This window comes from Lissotriton vulgaris, chromosome 3_1 (assembly GCF_964263255.1).
Source record: "Lissotriton vulgaris chromosome 3_1, aLisVul1.2, whole genome shotgun sequence".
NCBI lineage: Eukaryota > Metazoa > Chordata > Amphibia > Caudata > Salamandridae > Lissotriton > Lissotriton vulgaris.
The window spans coordinates 944,793,066-944,811,227 of NC_141689.1; the positions used below are offsets into that span (position 1 = coordinate 944,793,066).

At 47.6% G+C, this 18,162-nt stretch overlaps 1 protein-coding gene across 3 annotated transcripts in view; it reads right to left on the minus strand.

Moving 5' to 3' along the window:
- NAA35 (N-alpha-acetyltransferase 35, NatC auxiliary subunit) overlaps nucleotides 1–18,162 on the minus strand; it is a 485,576-nt gene that overhangs the window by 148,686 nt on the left and 318,728 nt on the right. For all 3 annotated transcript variants that reach the window (XM_086961291.1, XM_086961289.1, XM_086961290.1), the window contains one exon: nucleotides 14,489–14,625. In XM_086961291.1, the coding sequence (XP_086817417.1) occupies nucleotides 14,489–14,625 (137 nt within the window). The remainder of the gene's footprint in view (nucleotides 1–14,488; nucleotides 14,626–18,162) is intronic.

The window sequence follows — 18,162 nt, forward strand, 5'->3', positions numbered from 1 at the left end:
AGAAACTAGTCTGTGGCAGCAGGTGGGAATGAACCAGTCAGCTATCACACTAGAGAGCTGGAAGGTTTCAGGGGGTTCCTCTAAGGTACGCTCTGGGTGCATGTATTAATAAATCCATCACTGAAATCAGTGATGATTTATTAATACGAGCTGTTTGATTCCAAACACCATATGTTTTAGTGAAGCCATTACGTAGCTGGGGAACTCATTTTGATCAATGGCCAGTACCAGTGGCGGCTGGTGAGGTTTGTGAGTGGTAAGGCTCAGCTTGGTCGGAAGGGGGAGTGTCGGGGGAGGTGTGGTGGACGAGACTTCTGGCACCAAAGGTCCTGGAAACTCTGCTCCAGGGCCCACCATGGCCCTGCCTTCCCCTCTGCAGTAATCCAGACTCCTTCATAGGCACCCCTGATGTGAGTTTCTTCCATTGCTCCACAACCCCACATCAGGTTGTTTGTTAAAATTCTAGCTTCTACAGGATCCATTGCATACCCAGTGGCGTGCCACTGCATGTGGCAGGTGTGCCAACTCTGTGGCAGAGCTGGGGTCTCTCTTTTCTCACGTAGCCGGATGTCATTTATGACATGTTACAGTGCTCAATTTGTGTAAATGAAAGAGTCTGGTGCCCAAAGCTCTGCTTTGTAACATGCTGCTGGTACACCTAAATAGAGTCATCTACCGCAGACCTCTTTAATTCACTACCAGACACTCCATGCCTCTTCAGATCACTCTTGCAGGGCCCTGCCCTCTCACTTTGTGACAGTTTTCACCTCTTTCTCTTCCTCCGTCTACCCCTTTTGTGTGTTTTATTTTTCTTGCTCTCTAGGAAATGCCTATTGCAGAAAAATAAGTGCTGCTCTCCAAAATCGAATGCCAGTGAGCACCACTGGCAACCACAGGCTCATGTTTAGCACTAGACATAGAATTTAACACTCAATGCGTCCTACCTCTAGGCCCTCATGGCACCTACCTGATGCACAAGTCACTTACCTTCGGTAACGATATATCTGTAAGAAACATTAGTAGTGATAGTACCTTACCTTAGAATTACCCCCAGGCGTCAGACTGGATCTGGAAAGTTTTTCGTCAGCAGTATCCCTGCGCGTCAGTAGGCGTCGTCGTTCGGCTCCGCGTGCGCAGTTGCCGCCGGAATGATGTTGCCAGAGCTACTTAGACGCGCCCACGCGTGCTGACGTCAGTTCTGTACACGACTTTCAGCACCAGGAACGCAGAGCCATGCAAGATACTGACCACTGGTGCCAAGATACTAGGGCACTGAAAGGGACGACCGTAACCCTAGAAATCATGTAGCCAACTGTTGTAAGCGACTCAGATAGAAAGAGAGTGCACATTTTGGGTCCAGACGGTGGAGCCTCTCTTCCTCTTTTGAGCGATGCAGAGGCGGAAAGAAGGTGGGCAAAGTTATGGTCTACCCGATGTGAAAGGAAGCGACAACCTTTGGCAGAAAGGAAGGACAAGTCCTCAGAACAACTTTGTCCGGATGGACAGAGAGAAAAGGAGGTTTAGAAGAAAGAGACTGGAGCTCACTCACTCTTCTGGCAGAGGTGATGGCAACCAGGAAAGCAGTCTTTAGAGTCAGTAGACAAAGAGGGCAATTATGAAGTGGCTCAAAGCGAGCGCACATCAGGAAAGTAAGAACGAGATTCAAGTCCCACTGAGGTATCACGAAAGGAACAGGAGGAAACATATGCCTGATGCCTTTCAAGAATCTATTTACAGCCCCGCCTAAATTGCAGGCGGATACTATGAAAGGGGTGGCAGACATCATTCTCAATACATCGGACACAATTCAAATCCTTGGGGGGACTTCAACGACGTAATGAGTAATACCGAGGATAGGACAGGGGAGCGGGATAGACCCCAAACGATGACCCCACTTGCTAAATTCATGGAGACACTAGGTCTTTTAGATGTGTGCTGCTGGCTACACCCGGACGCCCAGGCGTTCTTCTTCTACTCCGGAGCACACAAAGTCTATTCCAGCCTGGACTATGTCTTCATGGCGCGACTGGCACTACAGGTGTCGGACTCGGCGGAATACTATGCCCGGGGGGTGTCTGACCACTCGCCCTTGGCGATACAGATTGGTAAGCGCGAGAAGGGATGGTCCAGCGATCCTTAGACTCTCAGCCTGGGACTTGCAAAACCCGGATATCATGAAAGGGCTCAGAGCTGACGTAAAGGTATACTTGGCAGAAAACGTGGGATCCGTGGACTCGCAGGTAGTCCTGTGGGAAGCACTTAAGGTAGTTCTCAGTGACAGGGCTCACTGTAGGCTGGCAGAGGTTAGAAAAAAGAATCAGGCTGAGATCCAGACCCTAGAATCACAAATACTACAATTGGAGAAAGAGCATCTACTCACAAAAGCTCTAGAGACACAACGACGCCCAGGCCCAGTATAGACATTTGGTGACGGGAGAGGCTAGGACGCAAGCACTGGCTACCCTACACCGCATATATGATGTGGGCGATAAATCCAGGAAACTCTTGGCCTGGCTCAGCAGGAAAGAGAGAGATGCCCGCTGGGTTGAAAGAATAAGGGTGTGCCCTGCCACTTGGGCCTGCGATGATAAGATAGCTGACGCATTTGCCGACTGCTACGAAACTCTGTATAAGGTCCGCAACTTAGGTTCCAAAACGGAGGCGCTGCAATATATGGCGCCCATCAACCTCCCGACACTCGAGGAGGCTGATCGTACAGATCTAGAGTCCGATGTCACTGAGGAGGAAGTTAGGGTGGCTCTGACCAAACTCCGAACAGGGAACACCGCGGGCCCGAATGGTTTCCCAGCGGAGCTCTTCAAAAAGATGGCTGACCTCCTGACTCGACACCTGCAAGGCCTATTCCGGGAGGCGGAGGAGGAGGGACAATTCCCTCTGGATATCAGGCAGGCCACAATTGTCCCGATTCACAAGTCCGGGAAGCCGGCGGAGGCCTGTGCATCCTACCGTCCCATCTCTTTACTAAACGTGGAAGCAAAGATCTATGCCACAATACTGGCCTTACGCATGAGAAGGGTCATCCCAGGCTTGATCCATATGGACCAGACAGGGTTCATTCCGGAAAGGGCAACCAGATACAATTTACGAAGGACACACAATTGGCTCCATGTGGTGAAAGACAGAACAGAGCCGCACTGGTTCCTGTCCCTGGACGCAGAAAAGGCATTCGATGCCGTCCATTGGCCCTTCTTAGAGGGAGTGCTAGAACAAATGGGGTTTGGACCCAAATATAGACGCAAAATTAGTCTACTATACGTGTGGAAAAGAGCCACAAACGTCACTGGGTGGGGTCGCAGACCCACAAAGCAGACACCACTTTGAGAGTGCTCCTGGCTCAAAGAACTTCACAAGCTGAGAGGGTTCCGGGGATGGGACGCCATCGGTATCTCTACCCTAGGGGATGTAGTCAAAAGTGGAGCGTTAAAACCCTTCACCTCTCTACAGGCTGATTATGGGCTACACCACTCCCAGTTTTTTAAATACATATAACTGAGACATGCATGGCGGGCGGAAGGGGCACTACAAGAGCCGCTCCCTGAGTACGCGCCACTAGAGGGCTGACTACTACAAGAAAAGATCCCCGGAAAGGCGGTCTCCCTGACATACAAAACTATTATGAATAATAGACCGAACACGCTAGAGGGCCTTCGAACCACTTGGGAACAGGAAGTGGGGGAGATGGATGAGGTGGACAGGGGGGTACTGATGCACCCTAGAGAAGTAGCAATTAAGTCACGCCTCCGTCTAATACAGTTCAAGGTCCTACACAGGGCGTACTATGATAGAGTAAGGCTGTATAAAATGGGGAGAGTGTCAGACCCTAGCTGCCTGCGTTGCGGACATGAAAGCAGGAGTTTCCTACACATACTATGGCTATGCCCAAATATTCAGGCTTATTGGGTTGAGATCATCACGGAATTGAGTGAGGTATTGGAGATAGACATACCGTTAGACCCGAAGCTCGTCCTGTTGGGAATGACCAACGACATAGATTTGGCCCGCCCACTGTTAATCTTCCTAGTATTGGCCTTGGTAGTGGCCAAGAGAGATATAGCTAGGAAATGGGGGCGCCTGACACACCCCAGGTCGGAGAATGGAGGAGGGGCCTGGACATCTATATGGCGGTCGAAAGGGTCACGTACACAGCGAGAGGCTGTCCGAAGAAATTCCGTAAAGTGTGGAGTAAATGGAGACGGTATCATGGCTTGGACGGAGGTCTCTGAAGAGGCCAAAGCATACACTGTTTGGATTGTTAGGGGGGGGGGAGCTTTGTGAAAAGCAAGAAAGTGGGTGGGAAATACAGGGTGAACTGCTATGAAAGAACATTTGAATTATGACATTTGGACTTGATATCTCGACGGAAGTGGAGGGGATGTGGGGTGGAGGGCACGGGGTTACTGCTTGACGATGACATGCTTGTTCTATGTTTTTTCCATGTGATAAATCAATAAAAATGTTTTTTAAAAAAAAGGAATCTATTTACAACAGGGGACTTGAAAAGGGAAGGCTGATCTGGGAGCCTTAGAAAGGAAGAAATGGCAGAGAGATAGCCCTTGATAGTGCCCAGAGCAGAGCCCTGCCGCGCCAAAGAGAGAAGAAAAAGAAGGACCTCTGAAAGAGGGGCAGAAAGGGGATCCACAGCCTTTGCGGGCACCATGCCACAAACTTATTCCACCTTCAGGCATATACCATTTTTGTGGAGGGACGGACGCCTGGCTGCCAAGATAACATTGCAGACTTCGGGAGGCCGGTCGAAAGACGTCAACTGCCGCCGCTCAATCTACAGGCAAGGAGGTGGAGGATGGACAGGTTCGGGTGGAGAACCGTCCCCTGCTGCTGCAACAGAAGATACTCCGAAGAGGCAGGCGGATGGGGGGGGTCCAGTCCGGAGCCCAGTCCGGAGACACAAGAATGACTTGGGCCCGGTAGCGCCTGATCTTCTTCAGCACTCTGGGCAGAAGTGATATAGGCGGAAAGGCGTACAACAGACCGCAACTCCACTCGTGCCGAAAAGCGTCGCCGAGCGAGTACTGCCTTGGAAATTCCAACACGCAGAACTGATGACATTGCGCGTTCTCTTCGGTGGCAAATAGATCTAACCAAGGCTCTCCCCACTGCTGAAAGAGACCTTGCGCCACGTCCGAGTTCAGACGTCAATCGCAACCAATAAAGCATCGGCGGCTGAGTTTGTCCGCCCTGGCGTTCACGACCCCACCCCACCCCACCCTGTTTGTTGCAGTATCACATGGCGTGGTGCTGTCTGTGAACACCTGCACTACTCTCCCACTGACAGAGGTGAGGAATGCCTTCAGAGCAAGTCAGATCGCCCGAAGCCCCAACAGGTTGATATGGAGCTTGGACTCCGCGGGAGACCAGAGGCCTCTGATCTCCGCCTCTCCCATGTCGCCGCCCCATCCCAGAAGGGACGCATCCGTCACGATCGTATGATTCGGTTGGGGAAGGGAGAGGGATCTGCCATTGACCCAATTGCGATTTGTGAGCCACCACTGCAATTGTCGTGCAGTGCCCTCCGAGATCTGGACGTGATTGGACAGGATGCCCTGATGCTGTGCCCACTGGAACTTCAGGTCCCACTGCAGAGCCCGCATATGCCATCTGGCATGATCCACAAGCAGGATGCAGGAGGCCATCAGGCCCAGTAGCCGGAGGGTCATCCTGACCGAAACCGGGGACAGAGGCTGAAAGATCTGAATCATAGCCTGAATAACCCGGACCCGCTGTTCGGGAGGATAAACTCGAAACCGCGCCGAGTCCAGAACTGCTCAGATGAAAAGGAGCTTCTGCAAGGGAATTGGATGCGACTTCGGCACATTGATGGAGAACCCTAGCGAATGCAGGAGGTCGGCCATAGCCTGGAGGAGGGAGAAAACTGCCAGGGGCGAGCCCGCCTTCAACTGCCAGTCGTTGAGATAAGGGAAGACTGAAACCCCTGATCTGCGCAGATGAGCTGCGACCACCACCATCACTTTCGTGAACACCCAAGGGGCGCTGGTAAGGCCAAAGGGGAGCACAGTGAATTGAAAATGATCGCGGCCTACCGTGAATCGCAGGTAGCGTCTGTGGGCAGGCAGGACAGGGATATGGAAATAGGCATCCTGCAAGTCCAACGCCACCATCCAGTCTTGCGGGTCTAGGGCAGACAGGACCTGAGCAAGCGTAAGCATCTTGAACTTCTCCTTCGGGAGGAAGCGTTTGACGTCCAGAAGGTCCAAGATAGGACGCCGGCCCTTTTCCTTCTTTGGAACTAGAAAGTAGTGATAATAAAAACCACAACCTACTTCCTGCGTCGGAAGGCGCTCGATGGTCCCTTGGCCAAGAGGGCCGCAACTTCCTGCTGGAGAAGTGCCTAGTGATCCCCCGACATGCGGTGGAACTGAGGTGGTATGGCTGGAGGGGATGTCTCAAAGGGGAGGAAGTAGCCCCTTTGGACAATTTGCAGCATCCACTTGTCCGAAGTGAAGTTGCGCCAGTGGTGGAGATGACGTGTTCGTCCACCCACTGGTGTCTGATGGGCCTGAAAGGTCAGACTAGGAAGGCTTGGAAGCGGATGCTGCATGGGTGGAGGTGGACTGACCGGCCCGCTGGCCCCCTGAACCGTCTCGACGGTTTCCACGTCCGCGGCCACACTGAGACTGTTACTGCTGTGGCCTGTGGATCTGCGAACGCTGCAGGGCGCCCCTTCCGTGGCCACGAAAGGAGCTAAAAGCAGAAGGCGGAGGAAGCCGAGTGGCCGACAGGCCTAAGGACTTGGCCGTAGCCCAGGAGTCCTTGAAGTGCTCCAACGCACTGTCTGTCTTGTTGCCAAAAAGGCGAATGTCATCAAAGGGCATGTCCATCAAGGTGTTTTGGACATCCCCTGAAAAGCCAGTTGTCCTCAACCAGGCGTGGCGCCGAAGCCCCACCATTGTGTTAATCGTCCTGCCCAGTCAGCCGGCGGTGTCCAGCCCACAAGGTATGGTGAACTTCGCTGCATCTCTCCCGGCGGCAATCGGCTGGGTGAGAACTGCCTGGGCCTCCTCCGAGCAGTTGGGCAGCACCTGCGCAACCGTGTCCCACAGAGAGTGGGTATGACAGCAAATGAGGCATGCAGTGTTCACCGACCGCAGCCCTAAGCTGGCAGATGAAAACAGCTTCTTGCCAAGCTGATCCAGCTTCTTGGATTCCCTATCTGGAGGTGCGGTAGGGAACACGCTTTGGGAAGCTGAGGGTTGGGCCACCAAGCTCTCAGGGGTGGGGTGTTGGTTAAGGAAGAGGGGTTCACCCGGAGCCGGGCTATGGCGTCGGGCCACGTTCCTATCCACAGGAGCCCGTGTTGGGCCCGGACCAGGTGCCCAACAGAACGTCTGTCAGTGCTTCATTAAAAGGCAGCAAGGGCTCCGAAGAGGGGGCCGCCGATTGGAGCACTTCTGTCAGGAGGTTAGTCCTGACGGCCACCGTAGGGACTTCGAGGTGGAGAGCCTCGGCTGCCCTACGCAACACCACTGCATAACTGTCTCCCTCCTCCGTAGCTATGGTAGGAGGAGACAGCATGCCAGGGTCAGGTGAGGTATCGAGACCACTGGCATCCCCCAAGTCCTCAGCCCAGTCCGCATCACAAGCACAGTCCTGTGCTACAGGGTCCTCAGACCCCTCCCAGTCCGCCCCATCCTCTGAAGTCTGTGGAACAGGCTCAAAATAAGGAGGGCGGACATAGGGCACAAAAGGCCCCCTCGGCGTTGGTATCGGCGTCAGACAACGTCGATCTGGCACTGTGTCCGGGTCAGGGCTGAACCTGGGGATGATATCGTCCCAAGGTGCGGGGCCTGCAGGCGCACTGGCGGGCCAGACGGCTCAAAGAGTCGGGCCATGGCAGCAAGAAACTCTTGCACCTGAGCAGGCGTCGCCCCCGCACCTGGAAAGGGGGGTGTAAACTGGAGGTGAAGTTGCAGGCTCCGCCGGAGTCGCAGGGGTGGCACCACCCCCACCCTCAGCCGCGAAGGGAGAGGGTAGTCGAAGAGCGACGATGCTTCTTTGACTTCTTTTTGGAATGCTTCGAATTACCTGACCCTGAGTGCAAAGACTTAGATCCAGAAGAATGGTGATGACGGCTCTGCGACTGGTCGCCGACCTCCCACGGGACCGGGACCTCAAGCGGCACGGAGCCGACTGCCGGACTTCAAGCAACTTTCGTGACAGCTGCCGCAAAGTCTTCGGCGCCATTGCCCGGCAGTCGGGCATGACTGTGAGTCGTGGTCGTGCCCCAGGCAGTCGAGACACACAAGGTGGGGGTCCGTCACCGACATCATGCGATGACAGTCCCCACAGTTCTTAAAACCGGGCATCCCTACAGCACCAGGAGTCGATAGACTCAAAAGAATTGAGCTAAAAAAGGCCTAAAAAAAGTCAGTCAAAAATTGACTGGGGGTACTTGCTCTTCCCGGATCTGCGCTTACTGGCGCGGAAAAAGAAAGAACTGAGTTCTGCCCGCGTGGGCGCATGTAAGAAGCTCCGGCGATGTCATCCGGGCGCCAACTACGCAAGCGGAGCCTCACGACGCCTACTGACGCGCAGGGGTACTGCTGACGAAAAACTTCCGGATCCAGTCTGACGCCTGGGGGTAATTCTAAGGTAAGGAATCTATCACTACGTGTTTCTTTCAGATCTTTAACTTTACCCTCAGACCCTCCGTACTAAAACCACTCTCTGCCCTTCAGGCCCCGTGAAATGAACGTCCTACTTCTAGGACACCACAGACCCGGTCTCCATACTCGGTCTCCATCCTCGCCTCATCCTAAGTTTACACAGCAGGGTAAAAGCAGCTGCTTTTTCCATGTGATCTTTCTATTGAAAATAGACATCTTCCATTATCCAGTCCTAGCATCCTGCAGCTGCACACTGTACCCCACATGTGTACTGCAAAACTAGATACACTGCTCCAACCAAGCCCCTCAACACTGGACACACCGATCCAGCCCATGCCCCCCAAAACTGGACACACAGTCCAACACAGTGCACTTATAATTTAGACAGAGTTACGGTACACAACCTAGTGATGAGAACATGAAAAAATATATTTTAATTTCCAAAAAGTCAATAGGAAATAGTTATGATGAATTTCGCAGTCTGTAATTGGCAGCAAGATATTGCAACAAAGCCCTGATGGCCATGTAGTACTTAAGAAATGATAGTGTCTTAATAAAGTACTCCTGATGTGTGAACTGGAAACCAACTCAACATGTATGAGAAGCATGCCCCTTTAGAATACGGTAGCTTTCCTTAGGAAATTGCAATATCTTTGTTGATTAAATTACACCTGTTTCTACCGCTTAAGTGCAGAGGAGCTAGAAATGTACATTTGCATAGTAAGATCATAAAGGTCAATTGTACAGGAATAAAAAGAGTGCCTGTGTTCTACTGTATGGCTGTTGTTTAGGTCTCACCTTTAGCCATCGGTTCCCTTTTTTGCCCAAAAACATGCACGCGTTCCATTGTCTTCAATGGCAACGCATGCTCATTTGGCGATTCCCTTGGGGGAGCGAGCAGCTGGCGCCATATGTTATCAATTAACGCGCCTTGTTGCTCGCTCCCGCAAGGGAATCACGCAGGCCCTCTCCTCTCTCCCCTCCCCTGCTGCTGTGCAAGGCTTGTGCACGCTTTTGCTTGTTGTTTTGTTGTTGCTTGTTTAAAATGCAGTGGAGTTGAGCCAATAGAAAGTGGGAGAAAGCTAAAGAAGAAAGAAACTGCAATATTTATTAAGCAGTTTATATAAATCTGCAGTTACACAGTAATAAACACTGCGACACGGAGCTACAACTATATAAAAAACAAGTTATCATTTTGTAATTTAGAAACTAAAGAAAGACACAGTATTTTTTGTCAACATGAAATCACCTCCCACACGACCTTCTCTGGCATTTACAGGTACTGAAAACGAATGCTACTCCAACACCCTCAGATGAAGGTGCGTCGATCTCACACGTCCGATGTTATGATGTTGACCTACAGGTCAGCCTTCAAACTTCATTAAACCCGAGCAACCTTCCTTACCTACTAGTACTCTCATGGTTGACCAACTGTGCGCATGCATTTAGACAGCCAATCGTCATTTTGGTGCAGCCTTTGGCCATAGAGTGCAGCGGCAAGTTAAGTATAACACGAGTTCACGGTGCACATGCTGCTTCGCACTAAAAAGCAACCTACTGTAATAAATGTTCAATGCACTCAGTTCTCGACTTCCAACTACCCGCGTACAAAATTATGGGAGAACGCATATACAAATAGCTATTCGAACAAAGAGCTGTAGATTGATCAATTAACTATCACTGCATATTGCACTTTGTCCAAAACCTCTGAAAAGCTAATGATTTTAAGTTGACGCACAGCAAATAAATACCGCATCTAACTAAAAGTCAAAAAAGTGGAACACCCGGGTTGGGCAGTGCTGTTCCTAAAGGGACGCAGGCTCTGCATATGCAAATGCCATTTTGGAACGGGATGTTTTATTATGCATGAACACTGCACCTGCAGAGTTAAAGGCAGGGTTCTGGGCTAATAGTTCACCTCTCCGATCACATTGGATAAGCCAAGAAGCAGCCCGAATTGCCACCACTGAGCCCAGGAACTTTAGGAGTCTTGCTTTTGAGGAGCAGCATTAATAAGTCGTTCTGCCTGACCCACCCACGGTGGAAACGAGAAGCATGCCCCTTACAAGATGGCAATGGCTGAAAGACGCCTCACAACCTGTCACGGTAACGTCACTGGGTACACGCCGTACCTCTCTGGACTAGAGTACCTCCACTGTACCATCGGTAGGAACTACAGGTGAGACTAGGACGAGTATCTTTCAGAGGAGGGGATCGCGACGTTGGCTTGTATTGTCACAAGTTGCACCGCATATCATTGACCAACTGGGAGAGTGTAAACTGCATCGTTTTTATTGGGGTGGCCAAAGTGGGCTGTAGCAGTGCTTTGTGTCATTGTGTGATCAGTTGTGAGGGAATTTTATACTGCCAAGCTTTCAGTGCCGGGCACTTCCTGTCAAAGGGTTCACACCTGTACGGGCTGTGCAACTCTCGCTTTCAGAGGTACACGCTGCCTGTAGTGAGTCTTCTGTCACCACTGAATGTAGTGAGCCCACATTCACCTGTGCACGCTGTCACTTGTGCACAATGCACCCACCCTCTTCTTGTGGATGTCCTCTCTCAGTCTCCTGCTGCTTATCACTTCTCACTCCAGTTTCTGACCCCTAGTCCCACTCACGCTCTTATTTAAAAAAAAAAATTGAGATATGTGCTGCATGACTACACTCTTATAAGAGTCCAAATGCGAGACCTATTGGCTATGCCAATGCTTGTTTTATAACAGTCAGTGTGAGAGTTGCTCTCTGAGGAATGTTCATCTCAAAAGAGATCTGCCTTTTCAGCTTAAAGGCACTTACTGTTTTAAGACCAGATAATACTTTTTTCTACGCCCCTTATTGATGCCAGTAGCTAGTCACTGTTGGAATTTCCGTTGTCCGCTAAGCCATGCTTTCCTTTACCGGCTGCTGTTCCAGAGAGCCAATTTACCTCATGTACCAAGAATCTGTGAATCAAATTTTAAAGGTGAACCACAGAAGGCATCTGCTCCAGCATTTGCAAACAGATTTTTCATTATTTGTATTATTTACTGATTATGCTCTCTCAACACTGCTATGATCATAAGGTTATTGCTGTCTTTCAGAATAACCCAAACTCTCGATATTTCCCTATCTATGCGTCCAGCCACAAAATACACGTTATTTTTCTAAATTGGTCTCTGATTTATTCTTGAGTTGGTCTCTCATTTATTGCCTCTGTGAGTACAACAAATGCTTAGCACTTCCCTCTGATAAGTCTAAACTGCTTGTCCACACTACCACAAAAGAGTATTTGAGATTAGTACTTGTGGCTCTGTACACTAATAAGGGTCGCTTGGACTTGTTTTGGTGCACTATATATATATATATATATTTTTTTATTCTTTATTCGCAACTGTACAGTAGTAACAACAGCATATAATTTACACTAATTACACAGTACAGTCCTTTTCTCGTTTTCTCCCCAACCAAACATGTCGGTTAATTGTAATTACATTGTGGTATAAATACCGTATGTAAAAGAAAAACAGGAGTATATGATTCCATACTCTTTCCCAACATGCTTTTCTATAGAAGCGCCTGCATGTGCATCTTTACGCCATACAGCATATTATTATTATTATCAAGCCTAGCAACCAACAAAGTAAAGGATCAAACCCCCGATCCTTCCTCCCCTACCCACAACTCCCACCCCAGCCCTGTACGTCTCCTGGTCATAATAAGTCCAGAATGTAACACTCTGTACTAGTGATATCAAACTAACTCAGCATATAATAAGTTTACAGAAACTACACCTGTGCATCTGCGGGCTTTTGTTCCCCATTACAGCAAATACCTACTTACTATGTATTATTCTTCCATTTACATCCCATCTATCTGCAAGTTGCCATCTCCGTCCCCTCCAGTTCTAACAGCATAATCTCCCAATCTTGCGCTATGGGATGCTTCCTTTGTCCTCTCTCCTCCTCTCGTCTCAGCACCGTACCCTCCGCCCTGCCCCATTTTGTCAGATCAGACTGCCACATAGATATTCTGGGTGGTCTGGGTGATTTCCATCTCATCGTTATAGCTCTGATTGTTTTGGTGCACTATATAGAGAGCTAGCTTCTTACACTCGTCATATTCATCACCCAGAACTGTACCAGTCCACAGCACTAAACCACTCTTCACCAACTGGACAGGCATGCAGTAACTGAATAGATCTGCGCCATACCAGAGGACTTACATTTTTTTCACTATTGCAGACCCGACAAGATAAATACTATGACTGCTTCTTGACATCTCACAATGACAATCAGATATGGAATGATATTAACAGTCTATCCCAGCAGATCTTTCCACCATTTCGCCCCCAAACTAGGTCTGCTTAGCACTATAAATGAAGTATTTACATGTTGAAATATAATACAATATGCCTACCAATAGGTCTGAAACCTGGGTAATCGTTTTTGATTCAGAGAGGAACTTTGTCCCGCAAGTCAACAAAACTGCCAAGGGAATTAATTTTCAACTATAACTTCTGATAAAAAGCATGACATAAAACACAAAACCATTTAGGGCAAAGGTCCTGGCTACCTCCATCATCTAACATTTTGCTATGTGGTTGGTGTCTTATCTAATTCAAAACTGCCCCTACGGGACAGTAAATCAAGGAGTTATCTTGGCCAACATGAGCGTCGACGTTTCGACTCTATGGCGCCCCAGTTGGTGGTCGCGTAGTCTCCCTTGGCAGTGATCGTGACCGGACGGACTGCCTTCCTGATTCACTTGGGGTTGACCATTTGGCTGCCCCCCAGGCTGTGATATTTCCACCTGCTCGACCCATTCCCAATACCTTCCCCTGTCTTGATAAAGACCCGCCGCGACCACCAACTGGGGTGCCATAGGGTCGAAACGTCGACGCTCATGTTGGCCAAGATAACTCCAGGCACCTGCAAAGCTACCTCTTGTCTCCTTAGAGTATTAACTCAACACTCTGGCCTTTTTAACAATCCCCTTGTATAAATTGTATATATGTGTCACTGAACTCAATGCACTGATCACTTTGTTCACCAACAGTCACGTTTATCACATGTTTTCGTAACGGTTCCTCACGTATTGAAACTCGTGTCATCATGGAATGAAGTAATTCCTGTATATCGTGATTGTTTTGACTTTTTGCTGATATAAAATAACTTGAATTTCAGTTGTTTTCAGAGGGTTTATTAATTTCAGTGTGTAATGAGCTAATACAGCCATTTTTAAAGCAATTGTTCGTTGCCCAACAGAACCACTTTGTTCTTAACCGAAATAAAGCACCATCTACATTCAGGGAAGTGACTACTAACTCGCTTACCTTATTTTCTATTGATAACTTGGTTTGCTTTTACCTTCCAATGTTGTGTAGTGGCTTAGGTGACAGGGCGCTGGCTGAAATCCCTAATGATTAAACCACAAGCTCTGTGTGCAGATGAAAATTTGTGATGCAGGAACCAAACTGGTATTAAATTAACTACTTCATGCCATTTTGTTTCGTATTCTTAATTACTGTATTAACTCCCTGCACTGCAAAGATGTTTTGTCCAGAGCAGGAGATAACTCGTCCACAGAAAGAAGTGACAATTTCAGTCACAAAAAATGAAGCCTCGGTTACTGCAAAGTAGGTTTCAGTCATCAACATCTAGCTACAATTGGACTCAGCAGCTATTAAGAAATGTAGCCGGATGGCACCTTGCCAGTTCACTAGCTACATTTCTCAGACAACCTGGAGCAGCTATTTCTAGTCCAATTTCATGGTGATGCAGTGTCCTATATGGCGCCTTACAATTAAGGTGATGCATTGCTTGCCCTGGCCATCACAGTACAGATTACCTTTTTTCTTCTTTTTAGTCTTTTTGCTACTTCGGCCTTTCTGCTGCTCTTCTGTTAACCTTTCTTCTGCCATTTGTGAGCTGTCTGCGCGACTCAATGTTGACATTAGCCAGGCGTACAAAAACTCTGAAAGATACCTTAACACGATACACAATTTTTAATTGTCAAACGTTTTAAACAAAACACAATACTTCAGCACACATATGCACAGATGCAAAACTAAGTAGAAAACATTTTACATTACTTATACATGATTATTTGAAGTGGTCAAGCATCAAGAAAATTGTTGAATATGTAAAACTAATTAACATAAACCCAGTCAGATAACCCAGAGCACTTAAAGCTTTAGTAACTGATTGAACAAGTCATTAATATTATGACTGAGTAGTGGCAACAAATGAAAGTACCACTAACTGGTTGCATTGTTGCACATTGAGTACATATAGAAATCCCACTATTGTTATATGGAAGAAGAACAAGTTACTTACCCTTTGGTAACATTCTTTCTGATGGAAATGATTGTGCCCACAGTTTCCTTATTTTGAAATTTCCCTCCAGCATCAGCACAGAACCTTTTTAAGATATGTTGAGTCATCAATGCCAGGTGGCGCTGCTAAGTGACATACACCGCATCTCGCAATGTCGCCAGAAGGGATGCCAAAGACTCTTATAAAAAAAAAGCGCATGAAGCTGGTGACGTCATTTGAGCCAATTTTGTCACACCCATGGAGGCAAAGAATGCAAAGAGCAGAGCAAAAACACAATCAAACCAGATCACCTCAAGAAGCGATGATACAAGGGGTTAAGAAAGCTGAAGGAGTGGTCATAGCTATCGAAAGAATGTTACAGAAGGTAAGTAACTTGTACTTCAAATGTTTATTAGCTCATGAAAATTTCTTACGGTGACCCCTCTCACAAGATCTTGTACTGGAGGCTTGTTGAAGGCTTCATAATACTCCTAAAAAGAAGGACTAAAGCACCAACCTGCCAAATTGTGACTGTAATCCTCTACATCCAGGCAATAATATGTACAGAAAGAACATAACAAAAACTACATGGCTGCTCTACAAATCAAGTCTACTGGTACACCTCCCAAAGGGCCATATAAGTTCTCTAAGACCTTCAGCAAAATATTTGCCTGCTAACAGCTATCATTAATTCATTATCAAAGAAATCCATCTAAAACTTGTTTGTTCATTTTCAAGGTTCTAAAAAAATTGGAAGACTTAAAAAAGAATAACAGAATATTTTCTGATCTAAAAAGCTACTTTTTTAGCAGTCACTAGGTCACCAGAGACAAGGTTATGAGATATGTGGAGAAGTGTGGCTCACTGGTTAGAAGCGGCAGACTCTGAAGCAGAGATCAGGCCCGGGACCAGGGTTCAATTCCTGACGCGGCAGGGTCTTGGGCTCAATGTCGGCGGACTCGATAATTTTCGCCTCGGCGCCTACTCTAATCATGGGTCCCACGCTGCAACTCTGGGCAATAGCTTGCTTAATCTCCACAACGGCCCCAACATCACTGGGATGCCTGGCTTCAACTTGGGGGTGCCAAAGAGAGGCATCTCACAGGGAGAGCCAGGAAGAGTTCCACAGTGTTATACAGCGCCGGGACGCCACGTTGCTGGGGCAGCTGTGCGCTTTACAAGTATAATACATTTACATACGGTGGAAGACAACAGCTACTCAAAATGGCCTAAATGAAAATTCTGGCTGTAGTCTCGTGCCTGGAGGCAGGTTTATAGTAAGGGAACTAAACAACGTTAGAATAGCCCCATACCTATCAGACGTTATGAAAATATAAAATTTGCCAACATAGATGCCTTCTGCATGAAGAATTAGGTTTTCTCATCTTTCTGGACTGTCAGCCTCTGTCTATACAATTGATTACAGGACACCAATACAGGTCTTTAGAAGTAAAGTTGACATCCTTCCTGAACTACAGTAAACAGAAAGTAAGCATTAATTGAGCCATTTCAGACACCACAAGAATACCTTCTAGCATTCGCAGGAACATCAGGTAAACTCAAATGTTTCAGTCACTGAAATGAACACTGTCCAAAGCTTCACATTACCAAACAACGTTCCTTAAAAGCCAGAACGATTGACATTATCAAAGCTGGTTTAATTTATAGATGAATTGATTTGGTTTTATCTGTCAGTAAAGTTCATAAACAAATTCATGTTGAGAAATTCCTATATCTCAGATCCATTAGCCATGAAGAATAGAATGTGTGAGAACCTTTGGGTATCAGGAACAGCTATTCGGTTTCTTTTTAGAAGAAGGCATTTAGGTTGGCAATTTTGATATTGCATTTAATGCAAAAGCCTGATTAGTAAGGGGCTACTGTAATGTTGATTAGTTCCCTAAACGCCTTACTTTAAATGTTCCTTCAGGGACCAGCCATACTGCAAACAAAATTTGTGTTCATGCCAAGTTGTGTCGCCGCAGTCACCCTCAGCATATCACAACCTGGTCTCTAGTGACACCACGAGGAAGTCTGTGGAAAAGCAGGGGAAGTTATGCTGCTGCTTCGTAGACTTCCGCGCGGCATTCGACTTAGTAGACAGGAATTGCCTGTGGGAGTCCCTAAGAAAACGTAATATCCCCGATGGGCTCTTGAAAATTATCCAGGAGTTACATAAACATAACTGGGCGCAAGTCATTAAAGATGTAGACGGAGCCTTGACTCCTAAAATATTGTTTAAGAATGGCCTAAGACAGGGATGTGCGTTAGCCCCTTTATTATTTGCAATATACCTGGCTGATCTCCCATCTATTCTAGAAGTGAGTAGAAGTGCTAGCCCCAAAATGCATGGGAAACATCTGTCCTGTCTGCTGTACGCCAATGATTTGGTAATTTTTGACCAAACGGAAATCGGATTGCAAAGGAAGTTAGCTGCCTTCCATAAATATTGCTTGGCTAAACGCCTGATGGTAAATATGGATAAAACTAAAATCCTATGTTTTGGGAAGAAAACCCTGAATTTTAATTGGTACCTGGGAACTACTAAATTAGAAATTGTGAATGAATACAGATACCTTGGTATTTGGTTTGAAAAGTCTCTAAAATGGGATATCCATCTAGTAGCCCAGACTGCCAAAGCCCATACATCAGGATGCGGGCTAAGGAAATTTAGCCAAGTCTACGGGGATATGTCACATAGACCATTACTGAAAGCCTATAAGGCAATGATACCCCCACAAGTGCAGTATGGAGCCGAAGTTTTATATTTGAGCGGGAAGAATAATTGGGACATTGAGGAGGGGAAATGTGTAAAACTGTTGATGTCACTGCCCGGCTCCTCCATGATTCAGGCAATCCGCTTGGAATTAGGCGTGACCTCATGGAACATACAGGTACAAGTGGCCCTTTTAAGATTTTGGAAAAAATTGGGATCTGAGGAAGTCACAAAAGTGTCACAATGGTGTAAAGAGGAGACCTTGCACAGCGACTTAAATTGGGCCAGCAGGATCAGAATGAAATTGTGCGCACTGTGTAAAAACTTAAATGTAAAATTTGACCAGGTGACACTGTCGGTTGAAGCATCAAATGTGGAGCTTAGAACAACAGGAAGAGAAATATCCAGGCAAAAAGATGTGCTATATTTGAAAAAGAAAGTGTCAGTCCATTATATGATAAATAGTTGGGAGAATGATACCTGGTATCCCT